At 42.6% G+C, this 17,368-nt stretch overlaps 1 protein-coding gene across 6 annotated transcripts in view; it reads left to right on the top strand.

The window, feature by feature from the left end:
* VPS13B (vacuolar protein sorting 13 homolog B) overlaps positions 1-17,368 on the top strand; it is a 1,086,122-nt gene that overhangs the window by 998,361 nt on the left and 70,393 nt on the right. For all 6 annotated transcript variants that reach the window (XR_015869381.1, XM_088442693.1, XM_088442694.1 and 3 more), the window contains exons 44-49: positions 3,883-4,038; positions 5,889-6,152; positions 11,092-11,175; positions 11,306-11,481; positions 12,922-13,092; positions 15,291-15,492. Coding sequence is in view for 5 of the 6 variants with exons in the window: in XM_088442693.1 (XP_088298819.1) it covers positions 3,883-4,038; positions 5,889-6,152; positions 11,092-11,175; positions 11,306-11,481; positions 12,922-13,092; positions 15,291-15,492 (1,053 nt within the window). In the remaining variant the exon portion in view is untranslated. The remainder of the gene's footprint in view (positions 1-3,882; positions 4,039-5,888; positions 6,153-11,091; positions 11,176-11,305; positions 11,482-12,921; positions 13,093-15,290; positions 15,493-17,368) is intronic.

Here is a 17,368-nt window from a genome sequence, read left to right as displayed (position 1 = left end):
CTCCTGCTACAGTATCTCCTTATTCCTCCAGGCCACCTGCACTCATCTGCTATTTATCCCAGCTGTGACCGGTCTGTGCTTATGTCATGAAATACTCATCATTCAGCCTCGACTATGTGCCAATCTTCACTAATAGTCTTGGGGGCCCAGTCCCGAATCCCAATCCTCCCAATGTCGTGAGAACCGTCATTAAGTGACCTATTTCTGCAGCCTACATGTCTTAGGCCACATGTACAGAGAATTAAAAATAAAACCCATCTCATCTCCCGATTGATATAGTCTTTCCTTTGTAATATGCAATGCACACATGCAAGATCTATAACAAAATGTGACTACATGTTATTCAAATTAATTTGTAACATGTGTAGCACCCACCTGCTTTAGATCACAAAATAAATCTACTGTGATTAACATGAAGTTAGTGATCCACCTCCTGCACTATAAGTCGGCTATGTAAAACTATGGAGACGCCATCAATATTTTTTTTTTCCATGTAGACTGAGTATCTCTTTAGGCTGTAAGTGTAGGAAACCTCAATCTCAACAGATCATTCTAACAGACTTGGATGTGCTACATGGGTACATGACAGCCCTTATAAAATAGTTATACTTCATCTAATGAAAGTGTCACTGATGAGAGGATGATTATACCCCTTGTCCCCTCTGTTGCCTTTTGACAGATTTCTGGCCTCCTGTTCTTCCACTTTGGGGCTGATTTAGCAATTTTCATGTTTTTTCTTTGGTGATTTTTATTCAGGATTTTAAGCTGCAATATTTTTAAAGGTAACATGCGGCGCGTATAAAACCGCAGACAAAACGCAGAACATCGCCCGATTAATAAATGAATGTCTATGGGGTAATTCAGAGGTGGACGTTGTTCCGATATGATCGCAAATGACCAGTTGACCAGTATTTTCTGTTGTGCGCATGTGCGGCGTTGGTGTTGTGGCTCCGGTCGCACTGTGGTGTTACTCGCCGACGGGCGCACATACACAGAGGGAGTCCAGAGTCATAAACCTGGATTTCTCAACGCTGACAAGGACAGCTCTTATCGTAGGAGTTGTGCTTTGCTGAAATGATCATGCATACAGCGTTACTAAACGCCAGTCTGCATACGATCATCGGTGGGATGATGCATTCTGTCCCGGGAGAGTTTCAGAATTCGGGGCGTGGGGGTCGCTCTTACGGATAATGTTATCATGTTACCTCAAAGAACATTTACTAATTCATCTTTCTTTCAGGAATTGGGGGTAATTTGTACATCTCGATTTTACTTTTCTCTCAGTATATTTACCTAAAGGACAAACCAATCTATATATAAAATGGGCTGTGTCTGCAGTGCACCAGTGGTATAGGCCAGTTCTGTTTCAGTTGTCTGTGTAAATCCAAATCTATGTTGTCGGGAGGATTTCACTTACTGCCATCAATCTTTCATTACTGAACAGTGGAGTAAACCTTGAAATATCGTGTAGTAATAATAATGATAAGATTACGGGAGCGCGATTCATAAACCACCCACTGCTGTTCTTCTGTGGTGTGTTTGCTTATGTCTGTTCTCAAGCTGAAGACAAGGACATTACCAGGGGCCTTTACTAATTAACCGTTTAAACACTGCATCCTCCATTATTGCTATCCAAATATTTTTCTAATATCTCTTTCCACTTCAACCCGGCTTTTGGAGCATGGGTCGGTTCCTAGTGCCAGGCCAGTACCCCCTTTCAGACAGAATTTGAAATTGCCGGGTCAAGCATTTGGACCTATTAATTTGCCGGCTCAACCCGGTTCCTCCTCCTGTTTGAAAAGGTCAATCTGGGTGGCAATTCCTGGGACTTTGCCCCTTGTTGCAGTCCTGGGAATTTGGACCCGGGTTGACCCTTTTACACAGAAAAGGACCCGGGTTGACATGGCAAATTACCGGGTTCTTTTCTCTGCCTGAAAGGGGTAATAATTTGCGCTGTTTATTTGTTCTGTGTTTTCTCACTTGGACACAGCTCTGTGGAGCAAATTTCTCAATTAAGACCCAACGCTGCAATAAGCTTGATATACTGTATATGTATATATATACTGTATATTTTGTGTAGGTAATATTGATTTAACTATGATGATAGAATATTAATGATTCCATTCCATTGTCTATGTTTGTGCTTTGTTTATTTCTAATTATGGTGGTGTAGGGGTGGGGTTTTGTGTTCTCTGTACAATTACATGGAGTCCCAACCTTTGCAAAGTCTGACATGACACGACTTCTGAAGTACTAGACTGCCCTCAAATGCTCTCTCGTTCTAAAACAAGCACTTGATGCAACTGCCTCCGCTTCATGCATGAGCCACTCACCATAGCAAGTGCAAAAATACTTCCCAACTTTCCACAAATCAAGATGAATGTGACAACCGTGGGATGACTGGACTGTCCCGTGAAATAGGAGTACCACTTGCTGGGGGTGGCACAGCAGGCTGCCCCCTTCCCCTGCGCATCAAAGCAGCTGGCCCTTTTTTATTTAGCACGGTGGAGGAAGGGTTGCAGGCAGAGATTTGCACGACGTGAGGATGAGGTTGGGCGCTGCCATCTACCTCCTCGTCTGCCTGCCTGACCAGACTCTGGAGGCACCTGATTCAGATCAGCCGGCCCCTTCAATCAAGGGGATATGGAGCCCGAGCCGCAGAGATGTGATTGTGATGTTATGACAGGCAGAGGCAGCTCAAACTGCTGGTGGCTGTCACTGTTGGGCTGAACTGCAGTGCACGTGGAGCTGGCATGGGAGGTGCAGGTTAATGCTTTGGCCACCAGAGATCCTGAAGCATGAATCTCTGTCTGGTAGCACTGGCAGACCTGATTAGACTTTATAAAGTATGTCTTTAGGTAGCAGGCCAAATACTTATTAAAATATCTTGTTATTTTACTCGAGGCAGCACCATTTTTTGTTTGTTCCTGAGGGCTGGGGGTTGTGCCGAGAGGCGTTCTGACCCCTAAATCCGCCTCTGGCGCACAGTAATTTCCACTATGCAAAGGGATGTGAATTTTGTAGCAGATTAAGAACTCAACAAAGTAGAATTTTAGGTGAAGAAGAAAAACCTTTATTTGAAAGGATTGGTTATACTGCAGGTCGGACTTTTATGTAACACAGTGTTGCATGGTTCTTCTTGAGGTTCTGCCACCTTTCTGTACACCTAGGCACTCTTATAGGTTGCGGAATGCGGAACCGCCCCCTGGGAACATAGAGTAGGCACAACCATCATGTGTCTTGGGTCCACAATCCTGTCGCTATTTTGCGCTTTGTTAGTGACCGCTTCTGTATATGAGTAAACCGTGTCGGACAGGAGCATGAAGGCCCTCTAGGTAAGGCAGTGGTAGGGACCCAGGTTTAAAGGGTGTGGCCCGCCATTACAGAGGCTTAGCCAACCAAACAACATGGATACTACAGTGCATGGCGCTCGTTCATCCATGTTCCTGCTCTACCAAGTAACTGACCCTGTAATAGAGGAACAGTGTATAATTCGAGTGCACTGTCTGAAACCTGACATAGGAAGAGGAGGTGGGGCCCCCAGGCAGTGGGGCCCAACTGGGATCTCCCCTGTGAACCAGGCCGACCCTGTAAGGCAAACTCTTATGCCAGAATGACGACTTCTTGACCTTTAGGCAGTGATGAATAAATAAATAATCAGACATGGTTTTCATTTTATTTCTTTACAGCTCAAATTAAAAAAAATACCGATCAGCGTAATGTATTGTGTCAGCAAAGAGGTTAAAATATCCCCCCCCCCGCCCCTCTGTCAGGAAGCTAAAAAGCCTAAATCTTTACATAAGAATGATAATGAATCCTTAATGACAGAAAGCAGTGTATTTATGACCCTAAACTTTTAATGGATGTTGTCTCTCTCTGCAGCTGCTGCACATCTGTATTGAAGGCTGGGGAAACTGGCGCTGGTCTGAGCCTTTCAACGTGGACAACGCTGGGACATTTATCCGAACTATTCACTACAAGGGCCGGACTGCGACTCTTATCATCAAAGTGCAACAGCTGAATGGGGTGCAAAAACAAGTATGTCATCCACGGATTGTGTAGCAAGGAAAATATATGTTATCTATGAGTTTATTTATAAGATACATTATTCTTTATTATCATACCGGTACTTGTAAACCTGCAAAAAAAAAAAAAAAATATATATATATATAAAAAAAACACATATATATATATATATATATATATATATATACAGTCGGTATCACAGCGGTCGCGATGCCGGCCTGATATTGCCAGCGCCGGAATCCTGACGCCTATCACAATCCCGGCACTGACATCCTGACTGCCGGGATACTGAAGGTAAGTAGTGGTGGGGGGAGGGATATGGTTAGGGTGCGGGGTTCGAGGTAGTCACTAGGGGGAGGGTTAGGGTTAGACACTAAGGGGGGAGGGTTAGGTTTAGAGTGTGGGGAGGGGGGTTAGGTTCAGGCACTAGGGGGAGGTCAGGGTTAGGCACCAAAGAGGGGGGGTTATGGTAGGGAGAGGGGGAGGGTTAACATGCCGAACAACAAGTATCGGTATGCTAGTCCTGCCGGGGTATCGGGATTCGGACAACCGGGATCCCAACTGCCGGCATCCCATACCGATTCCATATATATACCTGTACAAATGACACTGGTGGTATGTAATAAATAGCCTTTATTGCTGCAATGGTGAGTGCATCTCCTTTTTTATGCATTTGTGAACCACATCATGGGAGAATGTGGTTGTGCTGAGGTTGCACACCAGCTGGATGGAAGTTTGTTAGTGAGTGCGGGCGCTACATGAACTATATATTGGTTCTATAATTATAAACAAATATGATTATTTTTTAATTTGTTTGTCTCTTGCTTATTTAAAGCAATTTTTGATCTAAAGTGCCCCAATTTCGCACGTACAGAATGGACGCAGACAATTTGCAGGCTGTACCAGTATTCATGGCAAGGCAGGCTATGAAATCAGTGACATCACCAAAGCAAATAGTGTATAAATGATATCATCGATTTCTAGTGCATTGATAACTATTTTTTTTTTATTAATTGCAGCCCAAGGGGCATTCTTCAATCACCCAGTGCAGTGGTGGGGGCTTGGGACTTTAAACCTTCTCCTAAAGGAGATAAGCCCCATTTCTCCCCATTCCCTTCAGAGCCAAAAGGCCCCATTGAAAAGAAAAAGGAATCTTTGGGCCACCCTTCACCGAGTCTAGGGGGGACCTCTTCATTTCCTCGATCCCCGGAGCAAAACAGCCCCTTAGGGGGTAGCTCGGGTCTCCACTTTCTCCCCAGGGTGGGTCGAAAGCTTCCCCCAGGGAACAGACTTTTCAGCTCTCCCCAATAGGAGAGAGTCTCAGACAACTTGGGGAGAGGACTGCCCTTAAGGGTCTAGTCCAAACCCCCCCCACAAACGTAACAGACACAAAGGAAAAACATAAAAATGTGTGGTGGAAAAGTGCAAAAAAAAGTGCAATAGATAAATAAATAGACTCCAGCCTCTCGGACGGGAATATAAAAAATTATCCTTGCCCCGGCCAAAAGGCTATAGGGCTTAGGAAAAAACTTGCCTACTCTCACCGGAATGTTTAGGAGGCTCACAAAATATGGAGAGTTTTACTGAACTCCTTACAGAATAGGATGTCCATGAAGTGGGAGAGTCCTGTTTGACTATGAATTGCATCATCTGGTCCATGGTGATGCATTTTGCATTACCACACTTGCCCATTGATATCAAAGATAAAGTTCAAATACGAGGCCTTCAAATTGGCCGGTTTCACTGCATGTTGGGAAACTGGTATAGCTGTGTCTCAAAATGGTGGCCCTGATACCTTAACACAAAGTCTATATGCTGTAATAGGGACAAAAAAAATACATGTAAGACTGTTGTATCTACAGGTGACTATCTGTGGAAGGCAGATTATCTGCAGCTATCTATCAGAGAGCATTGACCTGAAGGTGGTGCAACATTATACGGGACAAGATGGCCTCGCTGTGGTACGGGAACACGTTGACTGCCTGTCGGCCAAAAAGAAACTTCCATCTTATGTCCTGGAAAACAGTGAGCTTACAGAGTTATGCGTCAGGGCAAAAGGAGATGAGGACTGGTCCCAAGATGTCTGTCTGACTTGTGATGCCTCTGAACACAGCTTCATCATTCAGGTATGGGAAGAAAAACTAAAATTAAAGTTTTATCCAACACTTTAAAACTGACCTTTCTGTTTATAAGAGCATTGGCAGCACAGTGAAACCATAATTATCCTGGAGGGATGTAAAAGAACAAATAGTAATTTTTTGGTAATTTTTTTTTTTTTCTACAAGCGCACTTGTCATCAATAAAAATTAGTCAAAAGATAAAAGTTCATCCAATGTACCTTTTGAGAGTTCTAAACAAGCTTTCATTAAAAAAAAAAAAAACATTGTTAAAGCACTGTTTTTTTTTTATTTTACTTTTTTTTAAATGTGTACAAAATAAATGTACTTTCAAATATTTTCATCGGCTTTACCTCTTCCTCCACCGGTCTACCCTCCTCGCCCCTCTCTCTTATAGCCTCCATTTATTGTTTGGGAGGTGTTTGCTTAATGTTGAGAGTGGAGTGGTTATTGTTCCACAGTCCTGTCACCTATGTTGTTTGATTTTTGTTATGACTTTGTGGTGGTTGTTCTATCCTAGTAGACCTGTTGTTCAGAAATGTGAGCTTTACCATTTACTCCTGGTTATTATTATGTATGTCATTTATTCAATTGCGAGCAGGGCCATCATACCTATATATCTGTCTGTTATTACCCAGTTTTGTTCAATTAATGTTTACAATTGTAAAGCGCAACGGAATATGTTGCGCTATATAAGAAACTGTTAATAAATAAATAAAAATAAATATAGTGGAAAACTTAAAAAAAAAAATTATTATGGAAAAAAAAATAGGTCCACTATCATGACAATTTCTGCATGATGATGACCAGCTAATCACATGGCTTTCCAACAAATGAAAATAATGGTAAGAAGCTTTTTATAAATGTTAATAATAATTTTTTTTTTGAGGGGGGGGACTGCTTTACCTATTTTCTACAGTTTTTTTTTTTTTTTTTTGCTCATTCTTATTAGTGAAACTGAAACTCAAATCTGAACTTTCACTTCCATTGCACATGCATATGCAGGATAGTTGGTTCTCACATGAGCATTACTGCTCCCGGTAAATTAATACAACGATACTTTCTCGATAAAATGAGTTGATGGCATATATTGTACCGCCATGATGAAGTATTGATATAATCCTTCCTTATCACCGTACCACCCTAATGTCAAAATGCAGAATCGTGTTTTTTAAGAATCCGTTGATCAGTGATACATGCACTTGCATGTTTTGTACATTAGGCCCATCCTTTATGACAATAGAGTGCAGGGTCCTGGTTTTTAAAGGGACCTCTAATATATACAGTCCAGCTCTCCTGTCTGTTATTATGCTCCGGGATTTAAAAAATTCTCTTTTTTTTTATTTTTTTTATTTATCTTTTCAGTGTCTTGTTAGTTTTACATAAACATCCATTGCATGCGGGTACAGTTACATGTGTATGATTTATGTGTTGTGAGGTTTTTGCTGACATGTAAGTTCAAAGGTTCCTTCCAAATGCTTTGTGCGCTCAGGAAGCAGGGAAGTAGGATTGGCGCGTAGTAAAATCACATCACCGTGGGCTGTAGTAGTGATGTATCTTGATCACATTACAAGACAGGCTACCGAGGAGCAGTCCGCAGCCTGTGTGTGAGAAAATGCTTCAGCAATGCTATCATTTACACACCCTATGTTCCTGGCTTGTTTAGAAGTTGGCAAAACCCTTGTTCTTTGATTATGTGATGTAGATATCTTACATCTGTTCACTTTACCGTTGATATGTTATACATGGATATCCTGCCTCTCCAAAATGGGGGGAAAAAAAAAAAAAATCGTACTTGACAAAGTAAATTCCACCCTCATTGCACCGTTTAGTAGAAAAAAATGTTCACTGCATCTTGTGTCAGTGAGGTCTGGAGGGGGTGGGGGGCTGTAATCTGCGCATCTGTCTGGATTTATTGGCTGTGGTAAATGGCATTTAATTTTCAGCTTGGAAATTGTATACGTTAAGATGGCTGGGGATTAAGAAAAAAAAAAAGACACATGACTTATTTCCTAAGTGAAATATGGAAAATGTATTTTTGTTTGAAATTGAGAAGAAATTAAAAAAAAAATATATAGAAGTTTTGCTGAATTGTTAATAGATTGAGTTATCACTAGCATTTATCAGGTACAGTGTATAAAATGATAAGTAGAAGCTGATTGGTTGCTACAGATAGCTTCTCCACTGGCCCACTCTTAAGAAGGGTGATTGGTGAAACTTGTCACTACTCCTGCCACCTCCAACTCAGGGCCTAATTCTGTTAAGTAGGTAAATGCGATAGTTACGTACATCTCCGATGTTTGCAGATCTGCGCAGGAGCCGCACTGCCCAATTGCAGATCTGTTTCTGCGATGCCGCTCGCAATGTCCCTAAAGCCCCGTTTGGGGGCAGCAACTGTCAGTGTTCCAGAAAACGGGGGGTGTCGGCCCCATTGTCTGGGCGAGCTGATGTTAGTTTCACTGACCCCGGCAATGTGTGTTTTTTCGGCAATGGGTGTCTTTTTAGTAAAGACGTTTTTTGCGGCTTTTGCGTAGTTTCCATGCCCTGAAAGAGCTGTCATTTTGTCCCCATTGTAGTATGGGGCCACCATCAGTAGAAACTTGTACCCTCACAGGCTCACTTCGCTCGCCATTCATCAGGTTACTATTCCCAATAGATGTCCACGTGGACAGTAAATTACGTCAGGGTCCTTTAACTGAAGGGGATCCAGCCGCAACCTTATCATAAGGCCTTTGCTTCCATCACATATCAAATCCTGATTATAGTGAGGAATGGGCACCATGACAGTCCAGCCATGAGGTCATACTTGCCTACCTTTTTTTTTCTCTTCCCGTGAGAATCCCGGGTAAGAGAAGCAGGAGGGAAGCGGCAGGACCTGGTGATTTGCGTCATTAAGCCCCGCCCCTCATGGTCAATTGCCGCAAATGCCTCAAAATTAAACAGGGACGGGGCCAAATGACGCGATTCATGAAGAATTGCGTCATTAAGCTCCGCCCCCTGCACAGAGACCCGCGATCGCCGCGAAAATTCTCCCCATTCTGCCCACTGGTGGGCAGGAATGGGGGTGATATGCCTACTCTACCAGGGGTGCAGGAGTTTACCCGAAATATGTATGCATGAGGTCTGTCCATGAGCGTTGAACTAGCGGGTGACTTGGTGATAGTGCTGCTCTCTTTTAGTCCATATATTGGTTTCCTGTGGGGTTGTACTGGCCCACAGGTGTACAAGGGGACACCCGGTGGGCTCCACCTACTCCTCTAGTAACTTAGTGGAGCAGGATCATGGATCAGTTTGGGAGCTTGGCTTGTTTCTATTAGCCCTCTTGCTATTTAAAGTGGGTGATTCCAACTACTCTGTCCCCTCCAGTTTATAAAGGACCCCTGTTCTTTGCATGTCCACTCTATTGGTTGGCCAAGTCCCTCTGCGGTGGCTGGTCACACCCCCCCTGGTGGCTGACCACACCCCTTAAGCTTTGGCCACTACCACTGCATTCCCTGGTGGACCCTTCATGCTCCAGTCCGACACTGGTTACCTGAAATTACAGGACCTAATATCAATTACTTCTACAGGTTGAGTCTCCCATATCCAAATATTCCGACATACGGAATATCCCGAAATACGGAATAATTTTGGCATGACTGAGATAACGAAACCTTTGATTTTTGATGGTTCAATGTACACAAACTTTGTCTAAGGCACACATTAATAAAAATCTTGTATAAAATTACCTTCAGGCTGTGTGTATAAGGTGTATATGAAACATAAATGAATTAGATTTCTGTACACAAACTTTGCTTGAGCCACAAAATGATTGAAAATATTGTATAAAATTAAATGCAGGCTGTGTGTATAAGGTGTATATAACACATAAATGCATTCTGTGTGTATATTGGGGTCCCATTCCCAAGCTATTTCATTATATGCAATTATTCCAAAATACGGAATATTCCGTTATCCAAAATACCTCTTGTCCCAAGCATTTTGGATATGAGAGACTCAACCTGTACTAACATACAAAGCCATTAACAAATCTGCACCAACATATATCTCTTCCCTTGTCTCAAAATACTTACTAACTCTGTCCCTCTGCTCCACATAAGACCTTCTACTCTCATGGTCACTCATTACTTCCAATTTCCAGACTGTTTTCAGGATAAACCCACTAGGGAATTTCCATTTTTGTACAAAAAGATTTTCTTCTAGCCTTCACGCGTTCCCTGAAAATATCTCCTTGGGCACGCTTATTAAACTCCAAAACCACATTTTTAACCCCCATAGGCTATTCTACCCCAATAACATCTACACAGTTTATGTAAAACTTAAATGTATTCTCTTTCTAGCACCAAGAATCCCCCACACCAACAGTGCTGTGTGACAGGGTCATCTAGCCCTGCTAAGTACTTGAGCCATTGCAATCTGGCCCAGTATATGCAATCAGTGGTACTGAGACTCATGGGTATAATTCCTATATCCCTTTAGATTGTAAGATTTAGAATCGAGCCCTCTTACTTCTTTGGTTGTTAATAACCATTCTTGTTGTTAATATCCACTATTGTTTTATTAATGTGTTTGTTTCCAGTTGTAAAGCGCTGCAGAGTATGCTAATGCGGCATTGTGGCACAGTGATCAGCATTGCCGCCTCACAGCACTGGAGTCATGAGTTCTATTCCCGACCAGGGCCCTGTCTGCGTGCTGTTTGTATGTAATCCCCCACCCTCCTCTGTGTTTGCGGCGGTAGTGCGATATAAATAAATTATAATAATAATGGTATTATTTAATGACGAGCTAAGCTACTCATTTGAACTGTCTTGTAATTAACATTCTTTTATCTTGTCCTAATTTACTTTTTTTTTTTATTCCTTACAAAGAATACAATCTGTATGTAAATACAAAGCAATGAAGTGTTAGGCGGTAGCTTGGTTATTAATATCAGTCTGACTGCTTGCAGGTGCCGTCTTCCAATAGACCAATCCTTTATGTCTGGTGCACACTTCTATCCTTGGAGCCCAGTTCCCAAGCGCAGCAACGAATGGTGAGTAATAAATAGCACAGCAATGTGTGACCGTCCTCCGGCTGGATGGGATGAAGGTCGCTACAACCTTGGAAGCTGAGTTTCGCAAGATCAGGCAGCTGGAAAATAAATGTCACTCTGTTCTTTCCAGATCGTATTCAGTCCTCTCTTTATCATGCGGAGCCATCTTCCTGATCCCATAATTATACATTTGGAAAAAAGGAGCCTTGGTTTAAATGAAACACAAATGATTCCCGGGAAAGGATTGGAGAAGCCTCTGCAGAACATAGAGCCGGACCTAACCCATCACCTGACGTTTCAAGCAAGGTGCTTGTTCTTTCTGTGCCTGTACTGTGACTAGAGTCTCCGGCTTCTTCCCAGTGTGACCATGTGGCCCAATGAGATATTCTAGTATACGTATGATAGCTATGAACTGTTTTTGACTTTGTATATGTTACTTCCCCCGCATATTATACACACTACAATATTATATTAAAATATTAATAATAACAGTTAACGTGACAGTACATTTTGCTGATTTTCAGATGGCATCCACATGCCTTTGCATGGATAACCTATTTTAAAATAAAAGAAAAACAGCGCTGTGGTAATAAATAACTTCATATATGAACCAACAACAAAATAACATACATCAAAAATAATAAATAGCAACTGCAATTGTGCCGATGTGTATATATTTATGTGATGTTCAAGGCATTGATTTGTTATAAATTCATACAGAAAATAAGACAACTCTTTAAAAAGGTATATACATATGTTTAGTAACACGCTTGAATAATATTGCATGATGATTGGGTATTTTGTAAAACAATGTCGGACACTAACCTGTAAATCAATGCATTAATACAGAACTTGCACCAGCGTGTATCCACACTCATATATCAGCACATTTGCAGAGTTAATTTGTGCACGAACAGAGGGTTTACAAGTGCATGAGCAGCTCTGGCTGCATGTTATCAAGTCTCCGAGCAATATTAATGGATTCAATCACCTGTGGTATAGAGTCCTGCAGCCGCGTCCAGCTGCAGAGAAAATGCGCCTCACCTCTTTTATTCTATATGCAGGGTGGCGAGTACTCACTTTGTAGTGTATTGTGGGTGCACTCGATGAGTTCACTTGGACATGAGCAGGTCCAGATCCCCGCTGATGCCGTGTAGTGGTCCCACTGCCCTGTGCAGCTCTGTCCAGGTATTCTCAGAATAGCAGAGTACACCCTTCCTGAGCATGCACTAGTGCAATGGGGGTTCTCTGTGCCGATGGTGGACCTGTGCACAAGTTCAGAAAGGCCCGACTCCGCTCTTCTTGATGTAGTGTCCCACCCCTGATTGGAGTTTAAAGCTAAACTCTGGGCAAGTCAAAGGCCTCTCTGCCTGCAAGCCAATAAAAAAACTCTAAGTGGCTCAGTCCTTACTGTGATTGGTCAGTGCTTCGTTACTTATATAGACCACTATCAGACAAGCATATGCATTGGGACTTGACCAGTTCCGCCTGTGCACAGTGATGGGTCCATGTAAAGCTCGCTAGCAGAGCGACCCAAAAGTGAAACCCTGGGATTTAATTGAGGTTGTCATTAGTTGCAGAGAGCAGAATTCGGCATGGAAACCAGATTCAGGGTGTCCTCAAACATGTAAAACCACCATACAAATTAAATGGTTCAGATAAGCATAATAAATAGGTTTCACGCACATGCCCGAGTCACGGTTTTCCTTATCTGAAAAATAAAAAGAACTATTCCTGTACTTCCAGGGAAGAAGATGACCCGTCAGAATGCGCTGTTCCCATATCCACAGCTCTGATTAAACAAATAGCTGTGAAAGCACAAAATGACTACTCTGCAAGTCAGGTCATTTCCGATTTCTACGGAGAAGATTGCTGCGCTCAGCCTGTGTGGCCATATAATAAGAAAGATACAGACAGGTAGGTCCCGGGGGGAAGACGTTGTTTTATTTATTCACATTTTATTGAAGTACTTGGGTGCACGGAACCCCGTCATGCACTGAAACAACTGAGGTTTGGAATGTAGAAGCATAAAAAAGATACTGTACAGTACAGTACATTGTGTCCATGCACATATCAATATCTTTTATTTATTTATAAAGTGCTGACCTGCTCCACAGCGCTGTACACTGAGTTACATACATTAACATGGAACAGAAGGTTAAGTAGAGCTCACGGTCTAAGAGCATTTAATAAGTTGTATCGGCCCTGTGAATGCTAGCGCTCTCTCAGCTAGAGACCCACAGCAGCGAGCACTAAGGGCCTCATTCAGAGATGGACGCACTGGCGATATTTACGCAGCGATTATCGGCAGTCTTTGTACGCATCAAGGTACATTAACGTAGCCGCTCCCAGCGTCTTTTTACTCGTAGTGTGATTGACAGTCAAGGAGCGTTTGTGGGAAATAACGCGGAGCGGTGAGAATAAAGAACGAATGTGTGTCACAATCTCTGGGAGTGTCACAGCCTGCGTCCGCGTTCCCATCCTCCTTTCCCACGGCCATTCTGTGTGGCCATATAATTACTCAGAACTGCGGACGATGCTGGATATTTGTACGCAGATGCTTGGATTTGCTAAGCCGCAGGTGGGCATTTCAATACAATCCCCAGCGGTTGCGATATTTGTTTAGTTTCGCACAGCAGCTGCATACGGGATGACAGGTGCGATGACATTGGCGTACATGTCTGAAACGCTCCCATAGTGACAGGCTGAGGTGCCATGAGAGCATCTAAGCTCACATACAGTCATACAGTAGAGCATAAAATACAGCAGTATTACATGCAGCCTCTTCTGTGGTTACTGACTCTTGTGTGACCGGAGAACGACATTTCCTCTCTTCGACCTGTTAATGAGGCAGCACATGTAATTATCTAGCTGCAAGTTTACTTCTCTTCTTTAAGAAATGTTGATGCAAATTACTTTTTTTTTTAGATTCTTAGGGTTAGGCCAGTGGTTCCCAGCCCTCAAGGCATCCTAACAGTCCAGGTTTTAAGAATATTCATGGATGAGCACAGATGGTTAAATCAAATTAGCTGATTAAGTCACCTGTACTGTTAGGGTGCTTTGAGGACTGAGTTTGGGAACCACTGGGTTGGAGGCCTGACTTATAGTTGCAGGCAAGTTGGCCCGATTGCGTACATGGAAATAAACTTAGATCTTTGCACGTATTTAGAGATGTCCTCATCCATCTGCCTGACTGTCATCACTATCAGCAACCAATTGGGCCAGCTCCATACCTGGGACAGGAGGTCCATCTGAATAACATAAGAGCGTATACATGCCAATGACAAGCCTTCAGTACGGTAGCCTACGTGCAGACGTCCCATTGTAACCAGGTTCCACCCATTCAGCTGCGACTGAGTTGCCTGTAGTTACTCATAACTACTTGTGCTGTGCGAAATATATCAAAATCAGTACATGCAACAGACTTGAGTGTAACTCTAAATCAGCCTCAGAGACGGTAAGTGTAACTTGCAGTGTCAATGGCCTTAGAAGTGTGTTTACTCATCAGCAGCCATCTACGAAATTTTGCTCATTAACGGTTAGTGTTAGATAATGTTATTAATATTTGCAAATAATATAATAACAGGTAGGTATGCAACGTAATAGGCTTATGAGCTCTGGAATCTGGCTTATGATTTTGCTATCATTTTGTGGACTGTCTTCTTGTTATGTACCTGCTAGCCGGCGTGCACCCAATTGTTGGGACACATAACACGTGATATTGCGGAGTCCTAGCAACTAATGAAAAAAGAAACAAATGGGAACCTCATACAGATGGTAAAGTGTGACTCCTCCCCCTAGTGGCTGGGCCTCATCATGTCATCATACAGCTGGCAGTCATCTATACTGTACATTGCTAAGTGATAAATTGCAGTCTTACATTTATAGCTTTTTATTCTTCTTAGTCTCCCCCACTAAGTTTTCTGAATGTTAAGTAGGATTCAGACTCGCCTTATTATAGCATTATATCATTTGTTAAAGATTTGGCATTGACTTGAACCAGATTGAACGTTATGTTCAGTGCCTCCATATAAGATGATTAGGTTGCTTCAGATATGAAAGGAAGCAGGTGGTCTAGCTTTTCCCAAGGTAATGTTGTACTCTGCACTCTACAGCGGTGAGCACCTGGCTCAGTGGGACAGCCCCATGCGGGTGAAGCTCTCTCCCTGGAAGGCCCACCTGAAGACATTACTGATTGAGCTGCTCCCATGGGCTCTCCTTATCAACCAGTCCAGATGGGACCTTTGGCTATTTGAGGGTGAGAACATAGTTCTTCAGATTCCTGCTGGGAAAACCATCATTCCTCCTAACTTCCAGGTAAGGTTCAATATATAAAAGCCGCACTCAGTATATAGCGTGTATACACCGTGTTTTTATATGAAAACTGCACCAAATATTCCATTCCTTGGGATGCCCTATCCCAGGTAGTAGGAAGGTGGTGATCCCTACTAATTAAATGATATAGCTACAAGGACCCCTCCATATATCTGAGTCCTGCCACAGCACCTGTCCTCTGCAAAGCCAGATTAAGACCTCATGGGACCCAGAGCAGGATACTGGTTTTAGTTAGAGTAATCATGGCCCTTAGTGCTGCTAATGGGTGATTCAGCTCCGGTCTGCTATTGTGCCACTTTTACTGACCACGTTTAAAAAAGAAAAAAAAATGAATTTGCCGCTGTCTGCCTGGAAGACTTTACTGGAGTTTTATGCAGTTTTAAGAAATACATCTTCACTGTTTGACTATGGAAATATACTGTATTTGTGAATGGCGTTATCCTACTACAAATAATGCTTGCCAAGTTATCCAGTACTGCACACTATTCTCTGTCCAGGATCTGGCTGTAAACAATGGGATGTAGATTTAATAAGCAAGTGATAAACAAAAAATAACACGAGACCTCGAAGTCTGACGCTTTCACTGTGCCATATGACATCACAGCATTCATGTAGTAATAGTTCATTAAATGCTATTGATGCAACCAATCAACCTTCAAAGATGTTTAGAAGGAGTTGTAATTAGCAGGAGGCATGTCCATTATGATTGCTAGCAGCTCCCTAGCTATTATTATTATCTTCATTTATTTATATGGCGCCACAAGTGTTCCGCAGCGCCTTACAAAGTACATAAACAAATAGGTGGCCAGCGACTTACAGTACAATACAATACATGCAGGACATGGATAATATATATTGCTACATTAGTGACCATAACACCCAGATAAGCAGCAGAGCATAAGCAGCCAAGTGTTAGGTGCCCTAGTGGGGAATAAGAAGTAGATGAAAGTAAAGGAGGGAGAAGCACAAGAGGGTAGAGGGCCCTGCTCGTAAGAGCTTACATTCTAAAAGGGAGGGGCAGACAAACAGGAGTGACACAGATGGGGTAGGCGGGGATGAAGGTAGATGTAGCAGTAAGCTAGGATGAGAGCTGGAAAGCTTTAATGAAGTAGAGGGTCTTAAGAGCTCGTTTGAATGATTGTAGAGAATCCACTACAAGTTTGTGCACATTGAACCATCAGAAAGCAAAGGTTTCACTATATCAGTCATGCTAAAAATATTCGGTATTTCGGAATATTTGGATATGGGAGACTCAACCTGTATTAGATGAGTGGGCTATTAATATGTAGATCAGGTATCTTTGTTTGCTCCGTAGTGTGCCAGAGGTTACATCTTGGTCACCAGGTGTTTTCTTTTTGTTCAATTGCTAATTGACATATTGTCAGCTGCCATTGTCAGAAACAGTTATACCACTGGTGTATATCCCCATGCTGTCCTGTTCTGTTCACATCTCTTCCTGTTTCCTGAGCCAGTGCGCTGTTTTGAAAGAAATTATGGTCACAGGTGATGTCGGCTAATTTCTCACAACACCATTCCTTAAAGCGGCACTGCCATTTAGACGTGGGAGCTCTTGATCACCATTTAAAAATGTCCCCAAAGGTGGTTGTGAGCTTCCCATAAACCAGATCCCCTACCCTCACCACGCCACACTGTCCTGGCTTTTATCTTAGGCTGTGAGTGGATCCCGGTGCTCAAGGAAAATCTGACCCTACATGGTCACAGAGAAATTAGTTCTCAGTATAAAGGCATAGTGAAGAAACATCTCAGTTGTGTTATGCCAAGTATAAGGGTGAAAATCCTTAATATACCATTGTGGTTTATAATACACACTCATTTGTAATGACCACTGAAGCCATCA

The sequence above is a fragment of the Taudactylus pleione genome, unplaced genomic scaffold, assembly GCF_031769625.1.
Source record: "Taudactylus pleione unplaced genomic scaffold, aTauple2 ptg000314l, whole genome shotgun sequence".
Taxonomy (NCBI): domain Eukaryota; kingdom Metazoa; phylum Chordata; class Amphibia; order Anura; family Myobatrachidae; genus Taudactylus; species Taudactylus pleione.
Note: the sequence above shows the minus strand (reverse complement) of the source record. Positions and strands in the feature narration are given on the sequence as shown.